At 40.9% G+C, this 26,012-nt stretch overlaps 1 protein-coding gene across 2 annotated transcripts in view; it reads left to right on the plus strand.

Moving 5' to 3' along the window:
• Positions 1-26,012, plus strand: part of BTBD11 (BTB domain containing 11) — a 275,212-nt gene that overhangs the window by 144,814 nt on the left and 104,386 nt on the right. For both annotated transcript variants that reach the window (XM_037880308.2, XM_043542358.1), the window contains exon 2: positions 14,839-14,988. In XM_037880308.2, the coding sequence (XP_037736236.1) occupies positions 14,839-14,988 (150 nt within the window). The remainder of the gene's footprint in view (positions 1-14,838; positions 14,989-26,012) is intronic.

Genomic DNA, 26,012 nt, shown 5'->3' on the forward strand with positions numbered 1-26,012 from the left:
CAGGATTTTATACAATAACCCTTTAAATTATTTGAGATGAAAGTGATATACATTATTTGATCGCTCCATCAGCTGATGCTAACCTCAGTCTCAGTTTGAGGTAGTCATCCCTTATGCAGAGCTGGAAAGAGCAGTATAGGGTCACATTTTTATGTCAGTACTGAAGCCCTAGGGCAGTAATTGTAGGAGACAGTCTTCGTAAACTAAATATAGATTATTAAGAAGGAGGCTTAAATCCAGGACCTACATTAGCTTTCTCTGAAATGCTACAGTAGGTGAAGAAAATACAAAGCAAGTAAGTAAAAATAGCCTGCTGAAATATGTCAGTCCCCAGATGTGCTCAGGGTGCATCTAAAAATAACAATGAATAGCACCGTCTTTGCCAGTAATTTTTGGACAAGGATGAAAATAACCTGGGGAAGCTACTAGCCAGGTACAGTAAGACATTTGAGAGATTCAGCCCTTAACTATGTTTCAGTGATACCCGAAATATCAATTCCCAGGTCCAAGCTAAGGCCTTGTCTACACTGCCACTTTACAGCGCTGCAACTTTCTCGCTCAGGGGTGTGAAAAAACACCCCTCTGAGCACTGCCAGTGTCAGCACTGTAAAGTGGCAGTGTAGACAGTGCACCAGCGCTGGGAGCTACTCCCCTCGTGGGGGTGGTTTTTTTACAGCGCTGGGAGAGCGCTTTCACATTGCTAGTGAAGACAGCCTAAGATTAGTTCACTCCATTAAGCACAGATTGTCACATTGGGCGTGGGAGAGGTGCATTTCTTTCTGGATTATAGTGTCCATCGTAGTGTGATGTAATGCCATTACAGAACTGTGGGAAGTAGGGGAAAGTATTTCTAGTGCTTTAAAAGTTAGGAGCACCTTTCCAAGGCACCATTTAAGCAAATCATTTAAGCACATGTTTGAATCTATACCCTATTCAGCTAAGTACATAGTTAACTTTATGAATTTGGCTCAGAAGAAACATATTTTGCTACCTTATGCAAACCTTATGGCACAGAGGCTGGTCCAGATACAAAGTGGAATTTTATTATCTCTATATTACTTTTGATAATGATATAGGAGAAGATCGTATCAGTTCTTGTGCTAATGAACAGTTTATCTCTTCTCACTAATAATACCTCAGTCAGAGTGGCAGTATATTTCTGTCCCTGAATATGATAAAACGAAGTCTTAAAAAGAACAAAACCAAAGGGATTGTATTGATGTACTTGATAGTCTGTTAATCACCAACGTATCTGGTACTGTACAATTGGTCCATGGTGGAGCTTTCAGAGGCCTGTCTATCAAGGATGTCAATCAAGGATGTTGCCGGAGCACTGTGGCACAGTTTAGTTCACTGTAAATGAATGGCTGAATGAAAGGCACATAAACAGAGCTCTGTTAGTAAGAGATGAATTTACGTCTGCTACGGGGGGAGTCTTGAGGTGAAAAATAAATAAATAAATAGAAAGGGTGAGGGGAGGGGGTTCACATCATAATACAGGCGCAGTCTGTTCTTTTGGTGATTCTGAGGGACAACCACCATTATGTTTTATTATTTGTTTACTGTATGTCACCATCATACCATAGCATTCTGCAGGATGCTATGTTATGTGCACTGTGATGCTGCAGCCATCAGTCAGTGACGCCATCAGACCCAAATCTTGTGAACCCAATAGGATTGCAGGTTACGTAACACAATCCAGATTCAGTATTTCTGGGCAAATTTTAAAAATTAAAGGAAAGTTACAGCTCCCCAACATAGGCACACTCTGGGGAATGCTGAACAGAAGAAAAACTAGTTTGTTTTCAAACTAAATTCTAAATAAAAGAAAGTGTATTGTTGGAACAATTTTAATTGGGTTAATTTCTTAATTAAGCTCAAAGATAGTTGTTAGCCTGCTTTTTTCCAAGGTCAAAAGAAGCGTACTACCAGGACTGGAGCCCATGAATTTGTGAACTTGATTTAGATTGGGGAACTCTGGATTTTCATTGAAAGAAATTCATAATTACTTAGGACTTAGTTTTATTTTAGAAGTCAAAATGAACCCCATAATTGATTCATTTTCCTCATGACATTCGGCTGACACAATTAAAAGTTGCTCAGAATTCCAGTCACTCCTGTAGTGTTATGCATTGCAATTAAGATTTCTGCAGGGTTTCAACTGTATGTTTTTACACTGACAGAAAATTAATCCTTTTTGAACCCTTGTCCTCTTCAAATACTCTAACCTTCATATTCTTATAGTTTTTATAGTTCCCTATACTTTAGAGTTATTGCCACTAAGAAGTGTAGGATAGATACCAATTTCTTATGCCCATCGCAGAGCATATAATTGGAATAAGTACAACTTTAATTAATTATAGAAACCACTTTAATAGCCTACATCAGGGGGAGAGTTCCAGGCCAAGTCTTAGGCTTGGTTGGCTCCAGGCATAAGATTGTGTTTAGACCCAAAAGTCTGGACATGTATCCATCATGGCAATAGAAGAAGTGCCATTGAACAATGAGTTAGAGCGTCTCAAGTTCCTGAGACCAAGTACCCCTCATGAATGAGACAGAGAACAAAGTGATAGTGCAATGTCCCTTTTCTTGGTGAAATCAGCAAAGGAATCGCAGATTGAATACCACCATTGACAAGGCTCTAAGAGCCTGGTGACCGTAACCTGAAGATCTATTCTGACCCTCAGGAAGGAGGAAGCAGATATGTATCTCCTGTGAATTTACCTTGTGGAATGACCCATATTGTTTAAACCGTTCCAAAATTAGGAGATCTTTGTATCTGGGGTTTTGATTTCAGTCCGTCTCTATTCAATATCTCTATTCAATATGACATAGCTAATCTTTATCAATCTATATTCATTTCAATAATTAACTTACCCATGTCTTATTACTTATAGAAGTAGCTTTTTAGAATTACAGTATAAACTTACAGTTGAATTGGATTCAGAGAGTGCAGTTCATCAGCCCTTTCCCATTCTTAACAAAACAATGTGAAATCCAACGGGACCTTTTCTATATGTATTACAGGCAGAGCTGGTAGCACTGCCTAATAGTCAGGTTGCTTGATAATTCCCATTATAAAACCCTGTTTGCAGTTTTTATAATTTATCCCAAATGGTTAAAGTTTGGCTGATGTTTTCCACGCTGGGTGTCTGCCTCAATGATTCAGCCGTTTCCAAGAGCAAGGCTAGGGAATAAATGTTGTTTTGCAATATTTAAAAAATTCTGGCACCCTTTTCTTTGAGAGATCCTAGCACATTTCCCTCCCCCTATGCTTTGGAGGTTGGACAGGGGAGTGGCCTTTGTGTCACGGATGTGCCTTTTGCTGTTCCTGTGAAAATCTCCCCAAGTTTGTCCTCAATATAAGTCTTCGACAAATCTCAGTTTGCACATACTCAGTAGAGACTTCTTAGAGCTTAGTAATTAAAATACCTGAAGGTTTTGTGCATACTGAACATGCGCCATCCCCTCACAAATCCTGCATGTGATTTGCATGTGCATAGGGCATCCCTAAGAGCAACTGAGCATGTTCCAGCCCAGGGCTATTTAAACAAAGCTGGACTTTCCCTGCAACGGCTGCTCTAGGCCCTGCTGTGGGTCAGGCCCTGGAGCTGAGAACAGAGAGCTGGTCTCTCCTGTGCTTTCACTGATCCTCCTTCCTGGATCCAGTCAGCCTAGAGGAGGAAGCCATCTAATTTGAATGCAGAGGAGACAAGAGCCAGACAGAGGGAGAAAAAAGAGTAAACTGGGACTGAAATAGGACAGTGAGAAACCGTGACTGAGATTTGAGACAGGAGAGACTGGAACAAGTGGAGGGGAACAAAAGCTGTGAGGAAGGGAAGATAGAGCTGATGAGGAGCTAGGATTGGCTCAACAAAGAGAGAGTAGGACAAGGAGCCAGGGAGGTGTGGGAGACAGTGGAGACTGAGGCTGGATGAGGATCCTAGTGAGGGAGACTGGGACTGGGAGCCCGTGAGGGAGGGAAACAGGCAGTGGGGATGACTGGATGCTGGGAGGAAGGGAAGAGACAGATCAGATTAAGAGCCCAGATGGGGAGAGTAGGACAGACTGGGCAAGGAGACTGGGAAGAGAAGCCTTAGGAGTGGAAACTGGGACAGATAGGTGAGGAGAATTGGACTGGGATGAGGACCTGGGGAAGAGAGTTTGGCAGGGAGGGAGCAGAAGGATCTGTGTCCCCTAGAGCAGTGCTACTCAAAGTAGTGGTCCGCGGACCGGTGCCAGTCCGCGAGCCATCGGCTGCCAGTCTGCGCCCACATTGGGGAAAAAAAATTGCCAGTCCCCCAACATCAGATAGCTTGAGAAGCACTGACCTAAAGCACATTCCTCCTCAGAGCCTGAAATGGAACCCAATATTCCTGAATCTTCATCATTCCGCTTCCATCAGCAAATATTTGTGAAACCCTCTAACAAAGTGTGTCTCTCAACCCCTGTTATTGCTGGTTCACATGGAGGACAACAACCTTCCATGGCTATCAGTTACTCTGTTAGCTCAAGTGGCAGAGGTCTGTGCAGGGACCCCTGCTTCATTTATTGCAGAAGTTAGAAGGTGTATAGTGAACAGGGTGGCCACTGACACATCCCCAGAATGCAGGACACATACAATTGGTTGTCCCTGTCCCTGCCCATATGACCCTGCCCCTGTCAGTTTACCATGTGCCATTTTGTAGAGCGTGCCATCCTGCCCTTGCCAGCTTGATCTTGTGCACACACTGTGTGTGAGTTCATGCTAGTGGGGGCAAAGCAGCATGCCTGTGATACTGGACAAAACTATGTCTGATTTTATATCAGTACCGGACAGGGGACAAACCAAACAAAAACAGGACTGTCTGTCTTAAAACCGGACAAAAGACCTGCCTAGTTGTGAATGAGGCAAGTGATTCAATAAGGTAGTTGAATGGTGCTCTGGGAATTGGATTCTATCACTGCGTCTGCCACAGAGCTCCTATGTGATGCTAGTCAAGTCACTTAAACCAGACTTTTCACAGGTGATCACAAATTGTGTGTTTTCTCATTTCCTGGGTATCCAGCTTGAGGCCCTGAGGTCTGATATGCAGAGGTGCTGAGCACTTGCAACTGTAGCTGAAGATAGTGGGGGCTGTACTATGAAAACACACAGCTATACAGTGCTTAGTACTCTTACAAATCAGTCTTAGAGGTCTGAAATTGTGCACTCAAAATTAGTGGAAACTTTTTACCTTAATTTTTTTGTGTCTCCGTTCCCCTCTGTAAAATGGGGATAATACCACCCCTCATCTCACAGAGATGATGTGAAAAAAATTAACTAATGTTTATGAAGCACTCAGATACTGTAGTGTTGAGTGCCATAGAAAAACCCATGAGGAAATTATTAATTCTGATTTCAGAGCAAGGTTTGAACAGTGTGCCGTAAATAAGACCCAGGGCCACACGTTGAAGAGTGAGGAGAAAACATAATATTGAATAGCTGTTCATTATTTGAGCACCATCTGTGCGCTGAATGAGACAGGGGTCCTATGTAAAAAATAGTATGTTATCATGTAATTAAAGACTGTATCATGATACATATATAGAAGGGGGTTGAATTAATGGTGCACAGGCAGCCTTAATTCTGGCATTTCCTAACTTCTGAAGTATTTGACTTTGCAAACTTAATGTACTTTGGACCTATTTTTTTGAGTGTAATACATATAGAAAGAGATGAATGTAAAAAGGTCAATCTAGCTTTATCGATATAGGTAGAAGGTCAAATCTGGTTATATATTTGACTTTGTATATAACCAGATTTAACCTTTTACCTTTGCAAGTAAGTGCAACTTTTACTGGCTGGAAAAAATTGCTGGTATAATTTTCAGAAAATAAATTGGCTTATTTGAAGACTAAAATTGCATCTCTGTATGTTGGAAAATCAAGAGCTTGGAAATGAGAACTTTGCAAAGAAACCCTGCAAGGATCAAAGAGAACAAGTTAAATGTCTTCTTTAAAAAAAAAATCTTTGATCAATTACATTGGTAACCATTAAGTTAGCAAATATATTGTACAGTAACATTTTGTTGTACTGTTATACGTACTTGGGATTTTTTAATCAACTCCATTGCATTTAAACTATTTTGTAAAAATGAGGTTTTGGTTAACCATTTTTTGACCACCAAGTCTGAAATACTCCTAGAGATATTATGAAATTTCTTTTTATATTTTTATTCAGTGGTTACATAAGGTGCTTGGCTGTCTGGTTCTTGCTCACATGCTGAGGGTGTGTAACTGATCACTTTATGTGGAACTGGGCCTGGGAAGGAATTTTCCCCCAGGTCAGATGTGGGGGGAGGGCCACTCACCAGGAGAGTATGGATATTTCTTATTTAATCAATTCACTGCCATTGCAGAGACCTCGGGCATTGGTGTGCTTTGGGTCCTGCTATTCTCTGCCTGTGGCACAATAGTTTAGTCTCCTGTGGACTATAGTACTTTGTTCTAATTTTGGTTGCTGGGTTTAGTGTATGGGTGCTGGATGATGTTGGTGGCCTATGATATACAAGAAGTCAGACTAGGTGATCTGATGATCCCTTCTGGCCTTAAACTCTATGACTCTAAGAATTCTACCAGATATGTGCTGACACTTACTGGTAGGGACAGAACTGATTAATTTTTAGCTAACCCTATCAGAGGCCTGGACCAACAAATCTATGATATTAACAAATGATTTCTGCTCAAACCAATCAGAATTTTTTAACAGTATTTAGCTTCTTCTTAGGCCTGGTCCATACTGGGGGCGTGGGGGGGATCGACCTAAGATACGAAACTTCAGCTACGAGAATAGCACAGCTGAAGTCGATGTATCTTAGGTCGACTTACCTCGTGTCCTCACGGCTCGGGGTCGACTGCTCCGCTTCCGCCTTTTGCTGTGGTGGAGTACAGGAGTCTACGGCAGAGCGATAGGGGATCGATTTATTGCGTCTACACTAGACGCGATAAATCGATCGATCACTACCTGCTGATCCGACGGCTAGTGTGGACGTACCCTTAGTAAAGATCCTAGCCTACTTAAACACATACTTAAAGATGAGTATATGCTTAAGTAGTTGGCTGAATTGGGGCCCAAGGACAGCATATTGGTAGTCAGTGCAACCATCCTGACCTGAGCTAAATCATTTGCAAGTGAAAACATTGGATTTAAACACACCCCTCTTCAAATGAGAAACTTCACTGAACTTGAAGCAGGGACTTGGAATGCACAACCTACCAGCAGTTGTTGGTAGACATACTGCTAATGGGTTGATCTGGGATTTGAGAATGCCAGAATTTTTCAGAAATCCTTCCACAGATAGATAATAACAGTTGAATCAACCAGATCTGAATCAATCAGATCTGTCCTATCTAGGTATTTATAGTGACCTCATCATGATGGTAAGTAAATGCATACTAGACAACTGAGGTGATGGAATACCACTCTGAGGCAAATAAATATCCCTGTATGTTTCTACAAATGTTATATTTCTTTAATTTCACTAAGGTCTGGGCCTTAACATCAGGACTTGGTAATTTTACAGACTCATTTGGAAAGGGTGGAGTTGTTAACCAAAGCAACAGCTGATATTCACCTTTTCAGACAGTTGGGTGAAACTTCTGGTTCGTTTTGTTGGTTAATACCCTACTCTTTATCCGGGGGTCTCAGCACACTCAGAATCACCTGGAATTCTCGGCACTGGGGGTAAAATTCTGGCCCTATTGAAGTCAAGGAGATTTTTGTCATTGACTTCAGCAGGGCTAACATTTCACCTCTGAAGCATTATGTTATTTAACAGCTGTACCATTTTTTGTTCATATCTACGTCTCCATGTCTTTTAGGTCCTGGATGCTATTTATTGCCCAATTCAGGAAAGCACAAAATCACATGCTTTACAGTAAGCACGTATTTAATTCCCATTGATTTCAATGCTTAAAGCTAAGCATGTGCTTAAGGGCCCTCCCTGAATCCCTGTGTTTCCCTACATTGGGATCTGTAAATTGCTTTTCTGTCAGAGCACTGTGCGTTGTTCAGGTACAAGGCTCTTGCACATCTGATTTCAAGCTGGTGTGGAAGTCCCTTCCACAAAAGTTCAGTACCAACGACTCAATATTTTAAAAGTATGAATGAAGCATTTTGGTTTTTTTAATTCTTTTACATGTATTGTTGCATTGTGTGGTTCCTTACAGTACTTTGTACAGCACCTTGGTGTAGGTAAAAGGTGCTTTATAAATCTTACAATAAGAATCTACCTTCCCACAATTGTCTTGTCACCTCCCAGTCTATCATTTACACCTGTCTTTGTACCTATAGATGTGTCCATATATGTATGTGTATATATATAATATACTGATGCTCAGGTGTATTTTGGCATGACTGTTCTGTGGACCACAGAATTATCATCACACTCTTCACAATCCTATTTCATCTGCTTATATGATGGACACCTTTGGAATGTACAGACTGCATTTGGTTGCAGTTTGGAAGAGGCCAACATTTCAACTGAGCCTCATGTATTTCTTCTGTTACGTATTTCTCACAGACATACAACAGTTGAGGATGTCCAAAAGGGAAGGAAAAAATTTGGCCAAAGGCTCCACTTCTCCTGTTGTGAAAAGTGCCATAGAGTCTTTAATGATAATGCAGAGCAGACAGAAAATTAATTTTTTTAAGGGTGAAACGCTTTCACCCAGCAAACTGCATGGTATTCCTTGTAGCTACTTTGGAATAAAAAAAGGCTCAGTAGACCCCAGCAGTACTGAAACTATGGTCATGTGGAGTCGAGGGATCCCATGAACAATGCGTGTGCCAAAAAAGCCAAATACACCTAGATGAATAAAGGAACATATAGAAAGTAATGGAAAAAATAATCTTCTTATGATGAACATTTCACAGATATAAAAATATATTTGCAGTACCTTGTTAAAAGGATCATTTCAAACACCAGGTACTTGGCAGATATTTTAAAAGTCCCATAAAAATGCATTGTGTATGCATGTGCAGAAGGGGGTGGTTGCAACATACAGGGTTTATTTCACTGTCATACATTTGTAAATAAAATACTCAGTCTCTGGTTGTTTCAAAAAGTCCAAAATAATGTTGGCAGCAGAAGTTAAGTAGTTCACAAGTGCCTTCCAAGTCATGCTTAGTCTGTTGCTAGTTAAACAGCAGACCATACTTTATATTTACTTGTTTAGGAAATATGCCTTATCAGCATAGTTGTTTTTCTGCTTCACACACATCACAGTCACTAAACAGGAAATCATCTGTCATGGTCGGTCAGTCTAAGGGATTGATGGTAATGAATGAATGAAATTACACATTTTAAAAAAACCTTTTAAATCATCTAGTCGTCCTAGCAGGAGCTCAGAGGGCTGTTCCCTACAATAACAAATTATTATCATGGTCTTTGTAATTTTGAATGACTCAAGCAACAGAAATTCCAGTAACTCACTGTATCTTGGGCCTTATTGTTAGGAAATATTTCTTGATGTTTAACTTAAATTGTTCTTGTGCAGTTTCATATTATTATTCATAGTTATTTTGATGAGGACCATTCTAAATATTCCTTTCCTTCTTGGTGTTTATGCTCTTCCAATACTTGTAGATATGTTACCAGGATGTCTTTAGTCATCACATAGCCGGACTATATATTGGAAGGCCTTAGTTCTTGTAATCTTTCTGCATAAGCCAATGCCTATAGCCTGTTAACCACTTTGTTTCCCTTCTCAAAATTCCCTTAAGTTCATCAGTGTTTTCTGGTACTGTGATACCAAGAACTGCATGCAGTTTCTGTTCACAGTCTTCCTAGTCTAGTACCATTTCACAGAGAGTGAAAATTATACCAATCTTTGCTTCACTGCGCCAGATACCTCCTGTCAAATAATGTCACATTTTTGTGACTTTTTTTAAAACAGCTCCTAGGGAAGATGATTTAAACTTGAAAGCTGGTGTATTCATAGTATGTAGGTCATAGATTTGCCTTTCGATTATCTGGTGAAAATCAGATTTGATGTAAAATTATACGTGTTTACAAAATGCACTCTGTGCATATGTACTGGATTATGTTAAATGATAAAACTAACAGTCTCCCAGAAGAGCTCACAGCTCAGGAGATATACAGTGTTTTCACTCTCAGCAACGACTGCATAAAAATTCCCCCAAGGGTGTTTGTGGTGCAGCATTGAAGGACTGTTTCTGTTTGGACCCCTGGAGAGCATACAGCAGTGTGTGGCAGTTGCCCTTCTCCTTTCCACCTCCACTTCACTCTCTCTACTGCCTGTTTGGTGGGTCCCCAGGTGCAGTGAGCTACCATCCACTCCATATGTTCCCCACTGTGGTCAATTTCAGTTTCTAAACTGGCAGTGTAAATCTGGCTGTTGCATATCTTGGCTAATCTCAAACCAAAGTAGAACCTTCTGGCACTATATGTCTTTCAGTTTGCTAAATCTTTCAACAATGGTACATTTTGCTTTTCTATTGCACCTTCCATCCAAGCATCTCAAAATGTTTTCCAGGCATTAATGAATCAGACCGATTAATGAATAAGGATTTGACAAGAAAATTGTGGCAGAGTGATTAAATGAGTTGACTAAGGTCACAAAGTAAGCCAGACATGGAGTTGAGAATAAAATCCCTGTTTCTTGATTTTTCCTTTAATTGCTCAACAACACTCCCTTGTATGTATAATATAATTTTGAAAACCATTTCAATCTTCTTTGTATAGCTAATTTAAACCAACATTTCTTTCCTCCACCTAAATTTAATTGATGTATCTTTTCACTGAGGAAAAAGAATCAGTGTATGATATTATTTTCTCTTTAAGGTTGTTTTCAGGGCTACAGTGTTATACATTAAATAATGTAACAAGATTTTTTGAAGATGCCACAAGAATTGTTTACACTCTAGTTAGTGTTTTCAAAAGCTAATAGACTATATTATCTTGTAATAACAGACCAATTATACATCTCTTTTAGGCAGGATGTTTTTCTCCAAAATTTGGTTTTATAATTATACACACCTCCATTAAGACTGCAGAGTATATTTTCAATAAATGGAAAGGATTCACTAGAGAGAATACTTATTAAAATGTGCAGGCAGTTCTGCATTTTATAAAGCAAAGCTGTACTTCTCAAAGCCTTCTGCATCTACAGAATATAAATATTGAGTAGTACATCGGGTATTTAAATAAGCCAATCACAAAAGGATTTTTAAAGCTGATTTTATCTTATGTTGTTTCTTTTCTTTGTCTCGTTTCTTTATTTCTCTTTAATTTTCTTTGTTTCCCCCCACTATCGCTCCAGATGTCTCACTCTTTCACTTTGCTCTTCAAACAAGTTACACTCTTCTGTAGTGACATTCTGCTCCTGAGTATAGTCTCATTATGGCGTGTACAACACCCGGATGAGAGCCATACTTGCTATCACCATGTTTAAACAGACTACCATAGCATATATTTTTTGAGTGTCAGTTGTGGGTTGATGTTGTCTGAACACGGTTTCTCTGGAGCTGAGTTTGAAATGAATCTAAACTCTGTTTTAAAGCCAGTGTAGACAGGACCTTCAATCCCAATATTGTATCCCCAATCTTTTGCCTTCCTTTTTTGGTTTCTCCTGCTCTCTCATTCAATCACTTTACTTTTGCTATCAGTTCTGACTGTACTTCATGGATCCCAATTTGGTATTATGTCGTGTCTCTTTCCTGTGTCTTTCCCTCCATAATATGCTGTATTTGTCTTTCTGGGCACTATGCGTGAAATTCTGCCCTCATTCAAATCAGTGGGAGTTTTGGCATTGACTTTAGTGGAGCCAGGATTTCATCCTACCTCCTTACTGTGACCTTGCTCCACTCTGGGCTAGTTTAAAACCTTTTTGCATAGGTTCCTCTTGCCGAGAATCCAATACACTGGTTCCCCAGCTGATCAAGGAGATTCTATGCTCTCAACTTTCCTTCCACAGAAGAAGACCCATGTGATATGAAACTGAACCCCTTCAATCAGGTCTGTCCCCTCCCTGATTTGGGATTTTAGGGCCACTCTACGATAGGCTTTTTTAACCAACTTCCCCTATTCTAAGCTGGGGTTGAGGGGGGGTGAGAAAAATACAAGACAATTTGAAACTAACAAGATACTTGCAAAACTTCACTGTTCAATTGCACTGCATTTCTTGCTTCCTATCCCCCTTCTTGTGGTCTCCTTGGATGGTAAGCTCTGGGTGCAGGGATCGTCCATTTCCTCATTTTTCTCTGTAAAGCATCTAGTGCACTGTTGACACTATTTAAATCATCATCATCATCATCACAATCCACTATCATAAACAATACAGATCTCAATGGGAAGGTGGGGAAAAGACATAGAGGGTACAATGAATATTAAATAAGCCCTAAGCATACTATGAAATGTTGTTGCAAAAATAACCAGTGACATTCTCTGGCTATATGTCTTGTACAGAGGATTCTCATGTAAAATTAGGAAGGTAATAACTGCTATACGCAGCACTGATGCAATCACATTTTGGCAGAGACTGCACCATTCTGGAGTCGCCAGTAGAACAATTAATACTACAATAGACCAATGGAGGGAACTAAGGCATTATCACTGGAGCGGGCATTCAAAAAGAGGTTAGATAAAACTCGTGTGGGAATGAAATAGGGAAAAGTTTTGCATGATGTGTAATGTCTGAACACTTGACTCAGAGAATCTTTTTCATCCCTTCATTTCATGATTCTGTGGCATGCCAATTTAGCGGAAACTGCCCCCCTACTCATTTTTTTATTGTGTGGCATCATTTTATTTTCAGACTAGACTTAAAAACAGAGGTTCTGGTCTGCATGGCCATTAACAACCCAGGGCACTTTTCATAAAAGTATGGACTTTGTTCCGAAATGACCCCTCTCCAAACAGCTCAGCAACACGCTGTGTGTTGATTTGTGGCCACTCTCCGCCATGCAGGTGGTTGCATTTCAATGGAGCTAAATATTGTTTCTGAAGTACTTTCAGGCCCCTTGGGAGGAAAGGTGCTGTTTAAACATTAGAAATTTTTATTATTACCAACTTGTCAAAAAGTGAAGCAGTGACATTTTCAATTAACTTTTACTAAGCTTGAAGTGACTGGGTATCTTGTGCGTGTGAGCTTAATTAGGTGCTTATTAATATCACAGTATTGTGCAGAGGTGCGGCTAGAATGATGATCCGTATTAGACATCTCTACAGCCAGTCCTCCTAGCTCTGCTCAGGGAAAAAAGGAGAGTCTGGAGCCGGTAGAAAGGTTTTTATTTTGTTTGTTTTAAGGATATTTTTCATGGAGTCTTTCAGTTCTAGGTCACTGGCTTGATTGACTACCACTCAGATCAGCAATGGCCAAAAATCATTACCCTTGGATGGCTGTCTGGTGGCCTTTGTGAAATTGGTTTGTTGTTTAAGAGTCCCAGAGGTAGCCACTTTACAAATAGCTCCTCAGTTCATGTTCATTGGCTAGATTAGTAGCATTCACATCAGAGAGAGGCCAAGTATCTAATGGGACAGGGAAACTGAATTATTCCCTCTTCCTCAAGAAAAGCATTGGGGTACATTATCGGGCTGGTGGGGGGCTGTGCCTGTTGGTGTACTTGTTTTGTAATGTCTGGTTGGTCTGTATGGTTGTCAGTCCATCACCTTTCACAAGCACTAAAAAAAAAAACCCCACACAATTTTTTGTTCATATTTTTCAACATCTACCTTTTTACCACAGAGGCATCAAAGCTTTGCAAATTGCACAGGCAGATATAGGGCCACATTTATCCTTGGCATAAGCAAGTGCAATACTCCATTGACTTCAATGACTTTAGTTGAGGTGACTTCAATGGACCTGCATCTGCTTATGCCAAGGGTGAATTTGCCTCATGGAATGTGATACTGTTGACATTATGGCACATGGTGCACTGTTCACATACCTCAAAAAAGGGAGAATTGTTTCTGCCTCAACCACACTTTGATGTCACTAATATCTATGGTTTGAGTTTGGGTGTTAGGGCTTTTAATAAGTTCTGTTCTGCAGTATGAAAATGATTTTCAAATTATAAACATTTGTTTCTTATATGTGTTTGAGTGATTAGATATGCTCTCCGAATGTTACTGTTGTGTCTGAATGAATGTATATCTGAGTTAGTCCATTTGGTAGGACAGTACAGTGGCTTTATTCACCCCAGAGAAAGTGCATTACAGTTAAACTACTCTTGTGATTCTTCTGCATTATAGGCAGAGGTTCAAAACTTAAAACAGTTCAACAGCCAGGAGTTACATTTGCAGAACAAAAGCAATAAGTTTCTAGATGTCATTGCAGACAGCTTGATACTGTCCATTGTTTTGACAGTTAGAAATGGAATTTTCCTGATAGAAAGGTCCTATAATATTTTATAGAGAATAACCTTTCTATATAGAGGTTTTTAAACTAACCTACAGAATTCTATAGATAGAATTTTCTATTGAATTTGGTTGTTTTTAGAGTAATTTTCATAGAGCCCTGTTTAATTTCTCTGGAATGCTGTTGACTTCATCTCGATAAAATTCTACAGGACTTTCCTCTAAAAGTTATCCCCAGAATGGACAATGGCAACATGAGAGACTTAAAGGTATTCTGAAAAGTTAATAAGGGACATTTTTTGAGTATCTGACTCAGCTGCAATATTGTGTTATGTTTATATTATATGGCGTTTGTTTTATTAAAAAAACATAGATATATTTTGAACTCCAAACACATCCTCTTGAAACATATACAGCAAGGTCTGACTGTAACAGCAACTGTCCATAGTGACTAAAATGACAATGGTCTTTTCTTTTCTCTCTCTTTTATTAACTCTAGGTGTTCTCTGCCTGCCAGACAGTCTGAACCTTCACAAAGACCAGCAAAGGTCAAATAAGCCAGGCGAAGTACAGATGTTTAGCCAATCAGAGTTAAGGACCATAGAGCAATCCTTGCTCGCTACCCGGGTGGGAAGCATTACCGAACTCAGTAAGTGCAACATCATTTATGTTCTTTTTTCCTCTTAAAGTAAAACAAAAAACCCAATATATTATATGTTTCTATAAAAGACAGGCTGAAGCCTAGAAGTGCTATCAAGGGAGACTTCTTTAATAGTGGGAAGAAGGAGGGCCTTATTTGCTCCACAGAGATCCCACTGGTCAGTTTGGAAGCTGAAGGGTGGAACAAGGCCTTAGAAGAGAGGAGTGTGAGTGTGTAGATGATACTCACAAACATACAAATGACTCCATTAGAATTTCAGAAGATCCTTCATCCCCACTTTCCCTCCCTCCACTTCCAGTGGGAGAAAAAACAAAACTTATAGAACACAAATTAGCTGCCTGGAAAATAAATTATTTGTTATTAATCAAAACACTTTTGGGGCAATATGATAAGCTGCTATACCTGTTACAGTTCTAAAGCTTTGATTTCAGTACAAGTAAATTATTTACAGTTCCCTGAACACCATAGACATGTTTTGTTTGTAGGACGCAAATGCTCTGTGAATCCTAATGCAATGTAAAAACTCAGGGGTTGTAGGTGCATTTCTTTTTAGGGTTTCCCTGAAGGCAGAAACCTGATATCACGTTTATACTGTGTCCTCAAATTCAAATATTTAGCTGATTTCGTAGTTCTATGCAGTGTTTTCCCCAGGAATTGAAATTGGGGGGGAGGGGAAGGTGTTCAAATTTACGGGGGGGGAGGGGGTCAGGATGAGGAGTGAGATCATGAGGGTGTAGGTGGGCTGTATGGCATCATAGTAAAAACTGAAAAATGTTTCATGACCATTTTATTAGATTTTAAAATCATCACCCAAATTAAAGTTGGCTACTCAAGCCTTCTATGAAGCACTACATCTACATCCTTCTTGGTTTCTTCTTATAATTTTGCACAACTCTGTTAATGAACTTCTTGAATGCAGTGCATTCATCTTTGGTGGCTTCTCGTGTGTCCGGTACTTCCGTTCCTTCAATTGATATGCTCATTAGTTCATTCACATGATCAGGCAGAAGGCGACTTCTTTCAAAACACAAAATTCTATTCAATGATGAAAAAGAACGCTCAGCTGTAGCTGTTGTGACTGGGAGTAGCAAGAGATGAATTCCTACTTCTTTCAGCCCAGGAAACATAGCATAAAGATTGGGCTGAGCCACTAGTGATGATAAAAAATAAGTTGAAGTCAAATCTTCATTCACTCGTCGTATGATATTCCACTCTGGGTTCAAATTCTCTACTCTGTCCTGATCACATGGCAGCCCCATTGCTGGTAGTGCCTCACTCCACTCAGCTGTCGGTGTTTTATAAGACAGGGATCTGTTAAAGCTACGTAGAGGTTGAGTAGAATCTAGAAGTCGCTGTTGTAGATTTTTAAGAATCAAGTCTGTGTACTTTTTCAGTTGTCTTAACAAACACTTCTTGTCCTCTTCACTTAAGGATTCAATATAAATGCCTTCAGTAGTCAACTTCTGGACTGAAGTCTTTGCTTCTTCCAGTACTTTTTCATTGGATAGCTCTCTGATTGATCCAAATGTAGCTTCTATTGCTGGACAAAGATCTACTACTGTTGTAGCAGATGCCTGGATGGCATTGTTTAATGACCCAAGTGGTTTCAACAGTAGACTTACAAGAGAGAGAATGGCAATAGTCTTCTCTGAACGTAGTAGCAAAAGTAATCCACCAGCCTCACTACTTAGATCCATCCGTTCTTGGTAGACACTTTCCAAAGCCAGTAATAATGGCTGGAGTAATTTTAAGACAACAGCCAAGGACCACTCATGAGAAAGCCAGAGGGTTTTCCCAGGTTGGACTAATTTGAACTTCAGTCCCAGTGTATCTTCTATATTTTCCAAGATATTCAGTCTTTTTGGACTCTTGCTGAAAAAAGACTATAATGAAGACATTAAATTTATAGCTTTTTTTAATGTCTTTTGAAGAGTCTGCAGCTTGTACTAGCGCTAGTTGGACTAGCTGGCCTCTGCAGTGTGTATAGGAGAGACTAGGGTTACACTTTTCTCTGAGCAAAGCTTGTGCTCTACCATGTCTTTCAGAGAAGTTTGCAGCTCCATCAAATGCACAAGCAGCCATCTGTTTGGGGTCCCATTGACAAGCATTTAACTCTTCTAAGATGTGGGTTGTCCCAGATGCAGCCAATCTGTCTTCTATAACTTGAACATCTAGAAATGCATCTACTGGCCTACCACTGACCTCAAGATAATGTACACAATGACTTACTACTTGATGACCATTTGCATTGGTGCATTCGTCAGCCATGTATGCACATTTTTTGAATGTGGTGAGAGAGTTCTTCACTTTTTCAACTGTTGAGTCTTTCACTGTTGCACCACATGCATCTAGCCAGTCAACTGAGTTTCTTGCAGACAGATAGTGAGCATTTGCTGATCTTGTTCGGCACTGGTGTTCAACTTCAGGATGAACAAGTGACAATGCACTTAACGTTGGCCTCCAGTTTGTAGTGTGTGGTATCTCTTGCTTAAATAGAAAGTATGATGCCACAGCCATGTTTGTTTGTATGAACTATGTTGTGTCTCCAACATGCTTAACAGCCTCATTAACACTCACCGGTGTTGTCCTTGGTCAGTGGAGACTCAGAATTCAGAGGTGCTTTCCCATGAGTTCATCTCCCAGGTGGGGGGCAAGAAGGCACCTTGCTCGTTCCTCCAGCTGCTCACTGTTCGCTCTGGCCACTGTTGTTCTTTGTGCCACCGTTCACGCCATCGCTCTGTTGCCAATGGCCCTGCGCTGTCACCTTCTGCTGCCACCTGCCTCTGTGACCTCTGCGAGTTGGTCTCTTGAGGTTCCACCCAGCTCTCAGTGATTTTAGCTGAGCTGGGGGAACCTCACTGCTAGTGCAGACTGGGCCGTCTCTTCAACAGAAACACTGTCCCACAGCAGGTCTAAGCACTTAGACCTGATTATCAGTGATTTCAGCTGTAGTGATCACTTAACAAAACAAAGACTATCTGTGGAGCCTAATCAGCTCTGTCTTTAAACAGTGGAGAGGGGCAGGTACTTGTGACTCAGGCAGACCATCAAGCAAAACACCTGTCCCCGCTGTCTCTCTCGGTGCCCCTCAATCAGCACAGGCTAAATACAGTTCTACTGCCCTTTACTCATACAATAAGAATAACAATATTTCATTAAACCTCCCACCCCCCCCTCCACCCCCGCATTCAAGTGATTTGTAACCCAACCCCAGCCAAAATCTATCACTTGGGCAACACAGCTTTGTTTGCTGGATACCTAAGTAGATTAGGTGTGAATGTAAATACAATCTGGTCCTGAAGCCTTTCCCCCCAGCCCCCAGCTCATCACTAGCTGTCAGGGAGAACTCATTTAGACTTTGCTTACAAATCATAATTTGAAATTATTAGGTTGGCCAACATCACCGAAATGAATGCAATGACATGGTCATAAAAAACAACAGCTGTATAAGGAAGCTAGTCTATGTTCATACTTTTCAAATCTATTATACTTTTTCATATACACGTATTTTATCATACACTGTATAGGCTTTTAAAGTGTGTATTAATGTTTCAATTTCAATTCAAATTTCCAAGCAATCACTAAATTGGCAACACTGCATGTAACTAGTTCACAAAACTTGGGGGGGAGGGGTGTTGGGGAAATTCGGGGGGGTAAACACCCCCATAGAGGGGGTGTAGGGAAATCCCTGGTTCTATGTGCAGTTGTGCTAAGGGCTGCTGTGGCATGAGGAGCTGTAGCAGCACATTCCAAGATGGTGCGGTGGGTCTATTAGCTGTTGGCCCAGAACACAGGCAAATTATTCTTTGGGGATATAGCTGGAAAAAGGTACCCCCAAGCAGGGTGGGTTGATTTAAAATCCAGGAGATTTAAATCAGCGATTTAAATCATTATTTAAACCATCAAGTGGAAAGCCTCAATTTAAATCATCCATTTTAATCAACTTTTCTGTTTGTATTTCGGTTATTTTCTAAAGAAAGGTTGCATTCTCACTGATTAATATAACCATTAAACATGCTGATTTACAACTAAATAGAGCTTTTATATAGATTTGATACTTTTTATTATGTAGGAGAATACAGTATAACTATATACATTTATATATATGTGAGTACACTATAACTGTATCCATTTATTTTAGCAATTAACATTTTCAGATTCTTATTAATTGTACATTTTTAGTGTGTTAGAAAATGGTGACTGATATACTGCTTATTTACTAGATAATTAACTTTTTGCTCATGATTTGTGTCAAGCGATATTAGGATAGTAACTGGAATTTAATTTTGTGGGTACTGGACCCACAAAACAGCATATCAAACTTATAAAATTAAAATTAAACAAAACAATCTTAAATGTTTTGGATACATAAACTTCTCTTATCGAAACACATCTCACATTTACAACTAAAAGATTTATTAAACAGAGGGATTAACTGTAGTCAGAAAATTAAACTGATTATTTCAGGTCAGCCTGGAAAAATTTTCAGATATTCGTAAGTAAAAGGGACTGGAGCTCAAGTTCCTACTTTCCTAATCTCTTGAAAATGAGACAGTCTCCTAAGGTACTTAGGCTGACCCATTGTGCCATATTTATAAAGCTTGACCTCAAAAGTTAGATGTTATTCCCCTGATTCTTTCTTTATATTGAAAAGCAGCCTCTAACTCAAAGTTTTTGATAGAGACTTGTGGATTTAGTTTTATTTAAATGTTTCAAGAGACTATAATAAATTTAGGCCTCAATATATTTTGTATTAAACTCAGATTTCATTTTAAACAGGTTTATTTTTAAAAGGAAAAATATATTATTTAAATAACAAACTCAGGAAAATCAGATTTAAATAAAAAAAATCTTCCCCCTCTCCCCCTCCCAAAATCATTGATTTTTGTCCACCCTGCCCCCCAAGTCAGTGGGAGCTGTGTGCAGATATCTGAACACAGAATTTGGTGCCTTAAGTGTATTGATAGCAATCAAAGAGAGTCTCTAAGTAGGGAGCCACGTCTCCTGCCACCATGTGCACACATGCCATAGAAGAAGAGTTAGTAGTAGTAGTAGTAGGGAGGGGTGTGTGTGTGTGTGTGTGTGTGTGTGTGTGTGTGTGTGTGTGTGTGTGAGAGAGAGAGAGATACACACATGTAGTACCACACCAGGTCACAATACCCTAGGAGCCAGACCCTAAATTTTGTGTACATCCTAAATAAACACCGAACAAGAGAAAAGAGTGAGCCTGCAACTTCAATGTTTTTCAGAGCAAGTGAAGTAATTTTTTAAAAACAAGTCTCTGGCAACCAAATTCTGAATGAGCATGATTATCCAGAGTTTATTTACATTAATCATTCATTTAAGTACCCAGAAAAGCTAGCATGAAAAAATAGGCAGATGCCAAGGAAAGATGCCTCTTTGCTTTCACCTTTTCTGTCTGGAATCAGGCTGCCTTGCTGGGTGACCAGCTGTTGGGCTGCTAGTATCTTTGGGGATAAGAAGAGCTATCTATCTCCCTACAGGATGACAGCTGGCAAACTGAGCCCAATTACTGCCCTTTTTCTGTTTCCCTCTTCAAGTCACTAACTTTTGTATTTTTTTAATCTTTGCCTCTGTCCCAAATAAAACATAGAATAAAATATCTCCTAGCCTAAATGGATCAAGTGTGTTTTCTTGTCTAGTCTTCCATTTTCCCATTCCTTTACTCCCTCTTCTTGTTTCTTCCACCTCCCTCTTTATAGTCTCTCTCTCTCTCTCTCTCTCTCTTTTCTGGTTATTTTTGTTTTGCTATTTCTCTCGTATTTATTTTTTTATTCTTTCTTGTCCTGTTTCTCCTGTTCTTTCTAGCAAATCAGGTAACATTCCCTCCTCTTTTCATATCTTAACTACGAAACATTTTTGTGTCTTGTCCACTCTCCCTTGTTCGATTGTCCTTTCTCTTTACTTTCCTCCTGCTCTGCTCTCCGTCCCCCACTCCCTCTCCTCCCTCACCCCCTTCCTTCATGCTGTTCTGGTCTTGCCATTGTTGTTCTACCTAACATCAGTCCCCCACTGCTCCTTTGTGTTTGGTTGTCTCTCTCCCAAGATCTCTCATCGGTTGTGGAAGGGGTGGTGGGGAAGCTTGCTCTCTCATTGCCCAGGCTGTATCCATTGTGTGGATAAACATAAGACTTCAGTCTCCAGTGCTGTCAGTCCAGAGGCCCCCCCATTTGAGGGTGGAAGGCCTTTTGTTCCTGAGGGGCTGAAGCCCACCACTTCCTGGAATTCACATAGGCCAGAAGGGATGGACCTTTCGTTCTGGTGGGCTCATGCCACCCTTTCCAGGATTTCAATAGTCCAGAGGCCTCTCCTTCATCCGAGAGAGCAGTGCCATTTGTTCTTCTGGTGGGCTCCACCCACAGTCCAGTGTTTAAAGAGACCAGAGCATTTAACCTGTAAAGGCTTAAATGGTTTGGGACCTGCCTACAGAAAGGACCACCCCGCTTCCCATAACAAACGGCCCCATGTATAATCAGAAGAGGTGCTCAAGATGGGTTCCCTTGATTTAACAGAGGATGCTGGTTGCAGCGCGTTTTTCACCAGGGGACCTCAGCTGTGAAACAAGCTTCTGCCCTTGGTTTGAGGCAGTCTGGGATTTACGGTATGCGGTAAGGCTTGTTCTTTTGCCCAGCCAGGCGTCTGAAGACAGTGGGGCCTCATAGGAGTGATTTGTTTATGGGGGAATGGGCAGTTTGGTGAGGAAAGCCCCGCCTCTATTGGGTTGTGCTGGGGAGGGCTTGCTGGCATTTTTCTGTCAGCTTGATGCTAGCTTTGGTTTGGTTGTTTTTTTATTTTAAATAATGCTAAAAGTGCCCAGAGTTGCAGATGACTGCCTGATCGGCAGCATTCTAAATGGAAATACATCAGACTCTAGCACAGAGTGTCTGGCCAGCTACCTCCTCATTCTACTACCCCTTCTAATTTTGTATGAAATACTTCTGTGGACTTCTTGTCACGATTGAGACACCTGTTCAGTTCTATGCCAACTCCACATTTCTGGAAATAGCTAAATCAGGCATTGTAATCTGTCAGGATCCGCTGTCTCCAGAAATGTTGATTTGAGTACAGGTTAACTGTGGTGCTTTTCAGTCCTAAAGATTAGGAATGTATCCACATGCTCTCCATTCTTGGAGAACACTCGCCTCTGTAGGCAAGTTCATCAAAAGAATGGGACTGCCAGGGGAATTGTTCAACCACTGTTTCCCCCTGTAATGCCCTTAAACTTTAACTTCTTAGTCCTGTAACAACAAACTCTGGCTAATGCTTATTAGATCTGTCTAAAAACTATAGCTCCCACACCAAATTATTATTATTGTTTATTTTTTTAGCATTATATGTGTGCAGGGCTCTGCAGACAAACTTAAAAAGATGAGCCCCTTCCTGATGGTGTCTACGATTTAAAGTAGCCGTAGCACAACAAGAGATAAGAGAGTAAGATTTGTGGGGGGTGGGGAAGGTAAGGCACTATGGGAAAGATGGGAGTTCCAATGGTAAAAGGCCATGTACAGGTGGCCATGCTTAATAGTTATGAGGCCACATAGGCCTTTTCATGTACTTGCCACATAAATTCCTTTGTGCTGCATAAATCCGCCAAGACTTGGATTTGGTAAGGAGCCTATAAGCTCTCATTGCATTTCTGTGTGTGTTGGGCAACTAGCTCCTGTAGTTTTCTTTGAAAATCCCACCCCAAAATGCTGCCTCCTCCTGCTCGGTAATCTGTGTCCGCCTGCCATTTTGCCTTCCTGCTTTTCTTCCTCTGATGGTTGCAGGAGTCAGAAGCGCGCTCTCTACTCTGTGTGATATGTGGGTAACCGATAAGGAGCTCTCATGTCAGTGAGGCGCTCTCCTGTGACCAGCGTTCCAATCGCCCCGCCTTGCCCATGTGCTTTAGGATAGAGCAAGAAGCAGTATTGAGCAGAGGTGGCTCAGCACCAGTCATGGTGACAGCGAGAGAGCTTGGAGGAGACACTGAACCAGGTGGCACAAGGGGAGTGAGGGATGAACTGAGTAGCCGAACACTGGATGGGAGAGAGCAAGAGGGATGGGGGAGAGAGATATTGGGAGCAAGAAAGGAATGGGGAAAATGGATTGGAGAACATGAGAGACAGAGAAGAGAAAAAACTAATATTTAAGAAGGTAGAGACAATGGGCCAACTTAATTCCAAATGTAACTTCTTTGACTTTAATGGGTTACAGCAGGGATAGATTAAGTTCATTGACTTGGTTCCCCAAATGTTATCTTTACCTTGACATTTGTACCGGGCTCATCGCTGTAATGTCTGAGTACCTATGCATAGATGGTTTTCCACCTACCATCTGTTCCCACCGTGCTTCCTATTTGTTAATTTGCATGATGCCCAGGTTTTCCTGTGACAAAGGGCTACCACTCGGTAGCTTCTGCAAGCAGATTCAGCACCTGGCTCAAACAGGAGAGCTTTTGAGGTGGAAATGGCTGGAGAGGGGAATTGATGAAGATCACATGATCTTAGTTTTCTTTTGCTGCTGGATCTGTGTATAAAGTGCTCCTGAGCTTGATATCAGAACCACTCCTCAGCTGATGCTGATTCAACAGTGTAAGGTGTTGTCTTAAACCATAAATGGATTAAGCTCATGGTCGTATTTACCTCAGAGGGTACATCTTCACAGCAGAGCTAACTCATAAGAACATAAGAATGGCCATACTGGGTCAGACCAAAGGTCCATCCAGCCCAGTATCCTGTCTACCGACAGTAGCCAATGCCAGGTGCCCCAGAGGGAGTGAACCTAACAGGTAATGATCTAGTGATCTGTCTCCTGCCATCTATCTCCACTCTGTGATAAACAGAGGCTAGGGACAGCATTCCTTAGACATCCTGGCTAATAGCCATTAATGGACTTAACCTCCATGAATTTATCCAGTTCTCTTTTAAACCCTATTATAGTTCTAGCAAGGAGTTCCACAGGTTGACTGTGCGCTGAGTGAAGAAGAACTTCCTTTTATTTGTTTTAAACCTGCTGCCCATTAATTTCATTTGGTGGCCCCTAGTTCTTATATTATGGGAACAAGTAAATAACTTTTCCTTATTCACTTTCTCCAGACCACTCATGGTTTTATATACCTCTATTATATCCCCCCTTAGTCTCCTCTTTTCCAAGCTGAAAAGTCCTAGCCTCTTTAATCTCTCCTCATATGGGACCCGTTCCAAACCCCTAATCATTTTAGTTGCCCTTTTCTGAACCTTTTCTAATGCCAGTATATCTTTTTTGAGATGAGGAGACCACATCTGTACGCAGTATTCAAGATGTGGGCGTATCATGGATTTATATAAGGGCAATAAGATATTCTCCCTCTTATTCTCTATCTCTTTTTTTAATGATTCCTAACATCCCTTTTGCTTTTTGGACTGCCGCTGTACACTGTGTGGATGTCTTCAGAGAACTATCCATAATGACTCCAAGATCTTTCTCCTGATTAGTTGTAGCTAAATTAGCCCCCATCATATTGTATGTATAGTTGTGGTTATTTTTTCCAATGTGCATTACTTTATTTATCCACATTAAATTTCATTTGCCATTTTGTTGCCCAATCACTTAGTTTTGTGAGATCTTTTTGAAGTTCTTCACAGTCTGCTTTGGTCTTAACTATCTTGAGCAGTTTAGTATGATCTGCAAACTTTGCCACCTCACTGTTTACCCCTTTCTCCAGATCATTTATGAATAAGTTGAATAGGATCGGTCCTAGAACTGACCCTTGGGGAACACCACTAGTTACCCCTCTCCATTCTGAAAATTTATCATTTATTCCTACCTTTTGTTCCCTGTCTTTTAACCAGTTCTCAGTCCATGAAAGGATCATCCCCTCTGATCCCATGACAACTTAATTTACATAAGAGCCTTTGGTGAGGGACCTTGTCAAAGGTTTTCGGGAAATCTAAGTACACTGTGTCCACGCAGACCTTTACTTCAGTGTTGTCCCTAACCTGACTCCTGTCCACATATAAAAACCTTTCCCCCGATTGTGGTGGTTCTTTCCATCCGGACTAGCTGAGGTGTAGGCTAGAGCTCAGGTCGCTGGAATGATCCAGTACCCTTGGGTTGTACCTTGCCAGAAAACCGCTCGGGAAAAAAACCCTAAATAGTAGGAAAAACCCACAAAAAACAGAAAAATGTAAGCAGAGGACAGGATTTTAATTTCTTATAATGAGGCTGGGAGTGGATTTGATCATGATGCTGGGTGGGGATATGCGTCATGACGCCATGATGCTAGGTGGGATTTGCGTCAAAAAATACATGCCGGGTATCGTTCAAAAAAAAGTGTCCCACAAGACAAGTGGAAAAACCCGCAGGCATGACTGCCTAAAAATGCCAGCCCAATTGGCCAAAAACAAGCAAATAGTCGCTTGTTTTAAGCAAATTTGGCAATGCTTATAGAATGCAGGCTAAATCACTCAAGTGCCCTTAGTCCTTCAGTGCCTTCCCATAATTCCCAGCACGTGCTCAGAAGGACAAAAAAGTTATCCTGCAATTCACTGGGAAAGAATCAAAGAATTGGCTCATCTTAGTGCAGCACAAAGAACCATAGGATGTGCTCCACAGTCTCGGGGCGGCAACCATGGTAGCAACACACACGGGGGAGTGCAGTGGTGAGGACACAGTAGATTAGGTGGGGCTTTGCACTATGACTGCTCATACCCGGGCTAGGCTAACTGGGCTAGGTGCTCCCTGGTGCCGATCATTCAAGGTAAATCTGCAGTGAAAATATACCCAGAGATTGCCTCACTTCCTGTGCAATAGTAATCAACAGAAGGGCTGGAACTATTACCCCCGGGTTTAATCATTCGGGGCTGGAGACAGCGCATTCTCACTGAGGGGTCTTTCAGATGTGCAGTTTGTTTCCCCCTCAATTGTCAGAGCATTTCTCTCTTGACCTTCAGGTCCTGTTGTAAAACCTGTTTGTTCTCCCAGGATTTTTGGGTGGGAAGGAATGAGTAGGTGGGTGGCTCAATAAGATG

This window comes from Chelonia mydas, chromosome 1, assembly GCF_015237465.2.
Source record: "Chelonia mydas isolate rCheMyd1 chromosome 1, rCheMyd1.pri.v2, whole genome shotgun sequence".
Taxonomy (NCBI): Eukaryota; Metazoa; Chordata; order Testudines; family Cheloniidae; genus Chelonia; species Chelonia mydas.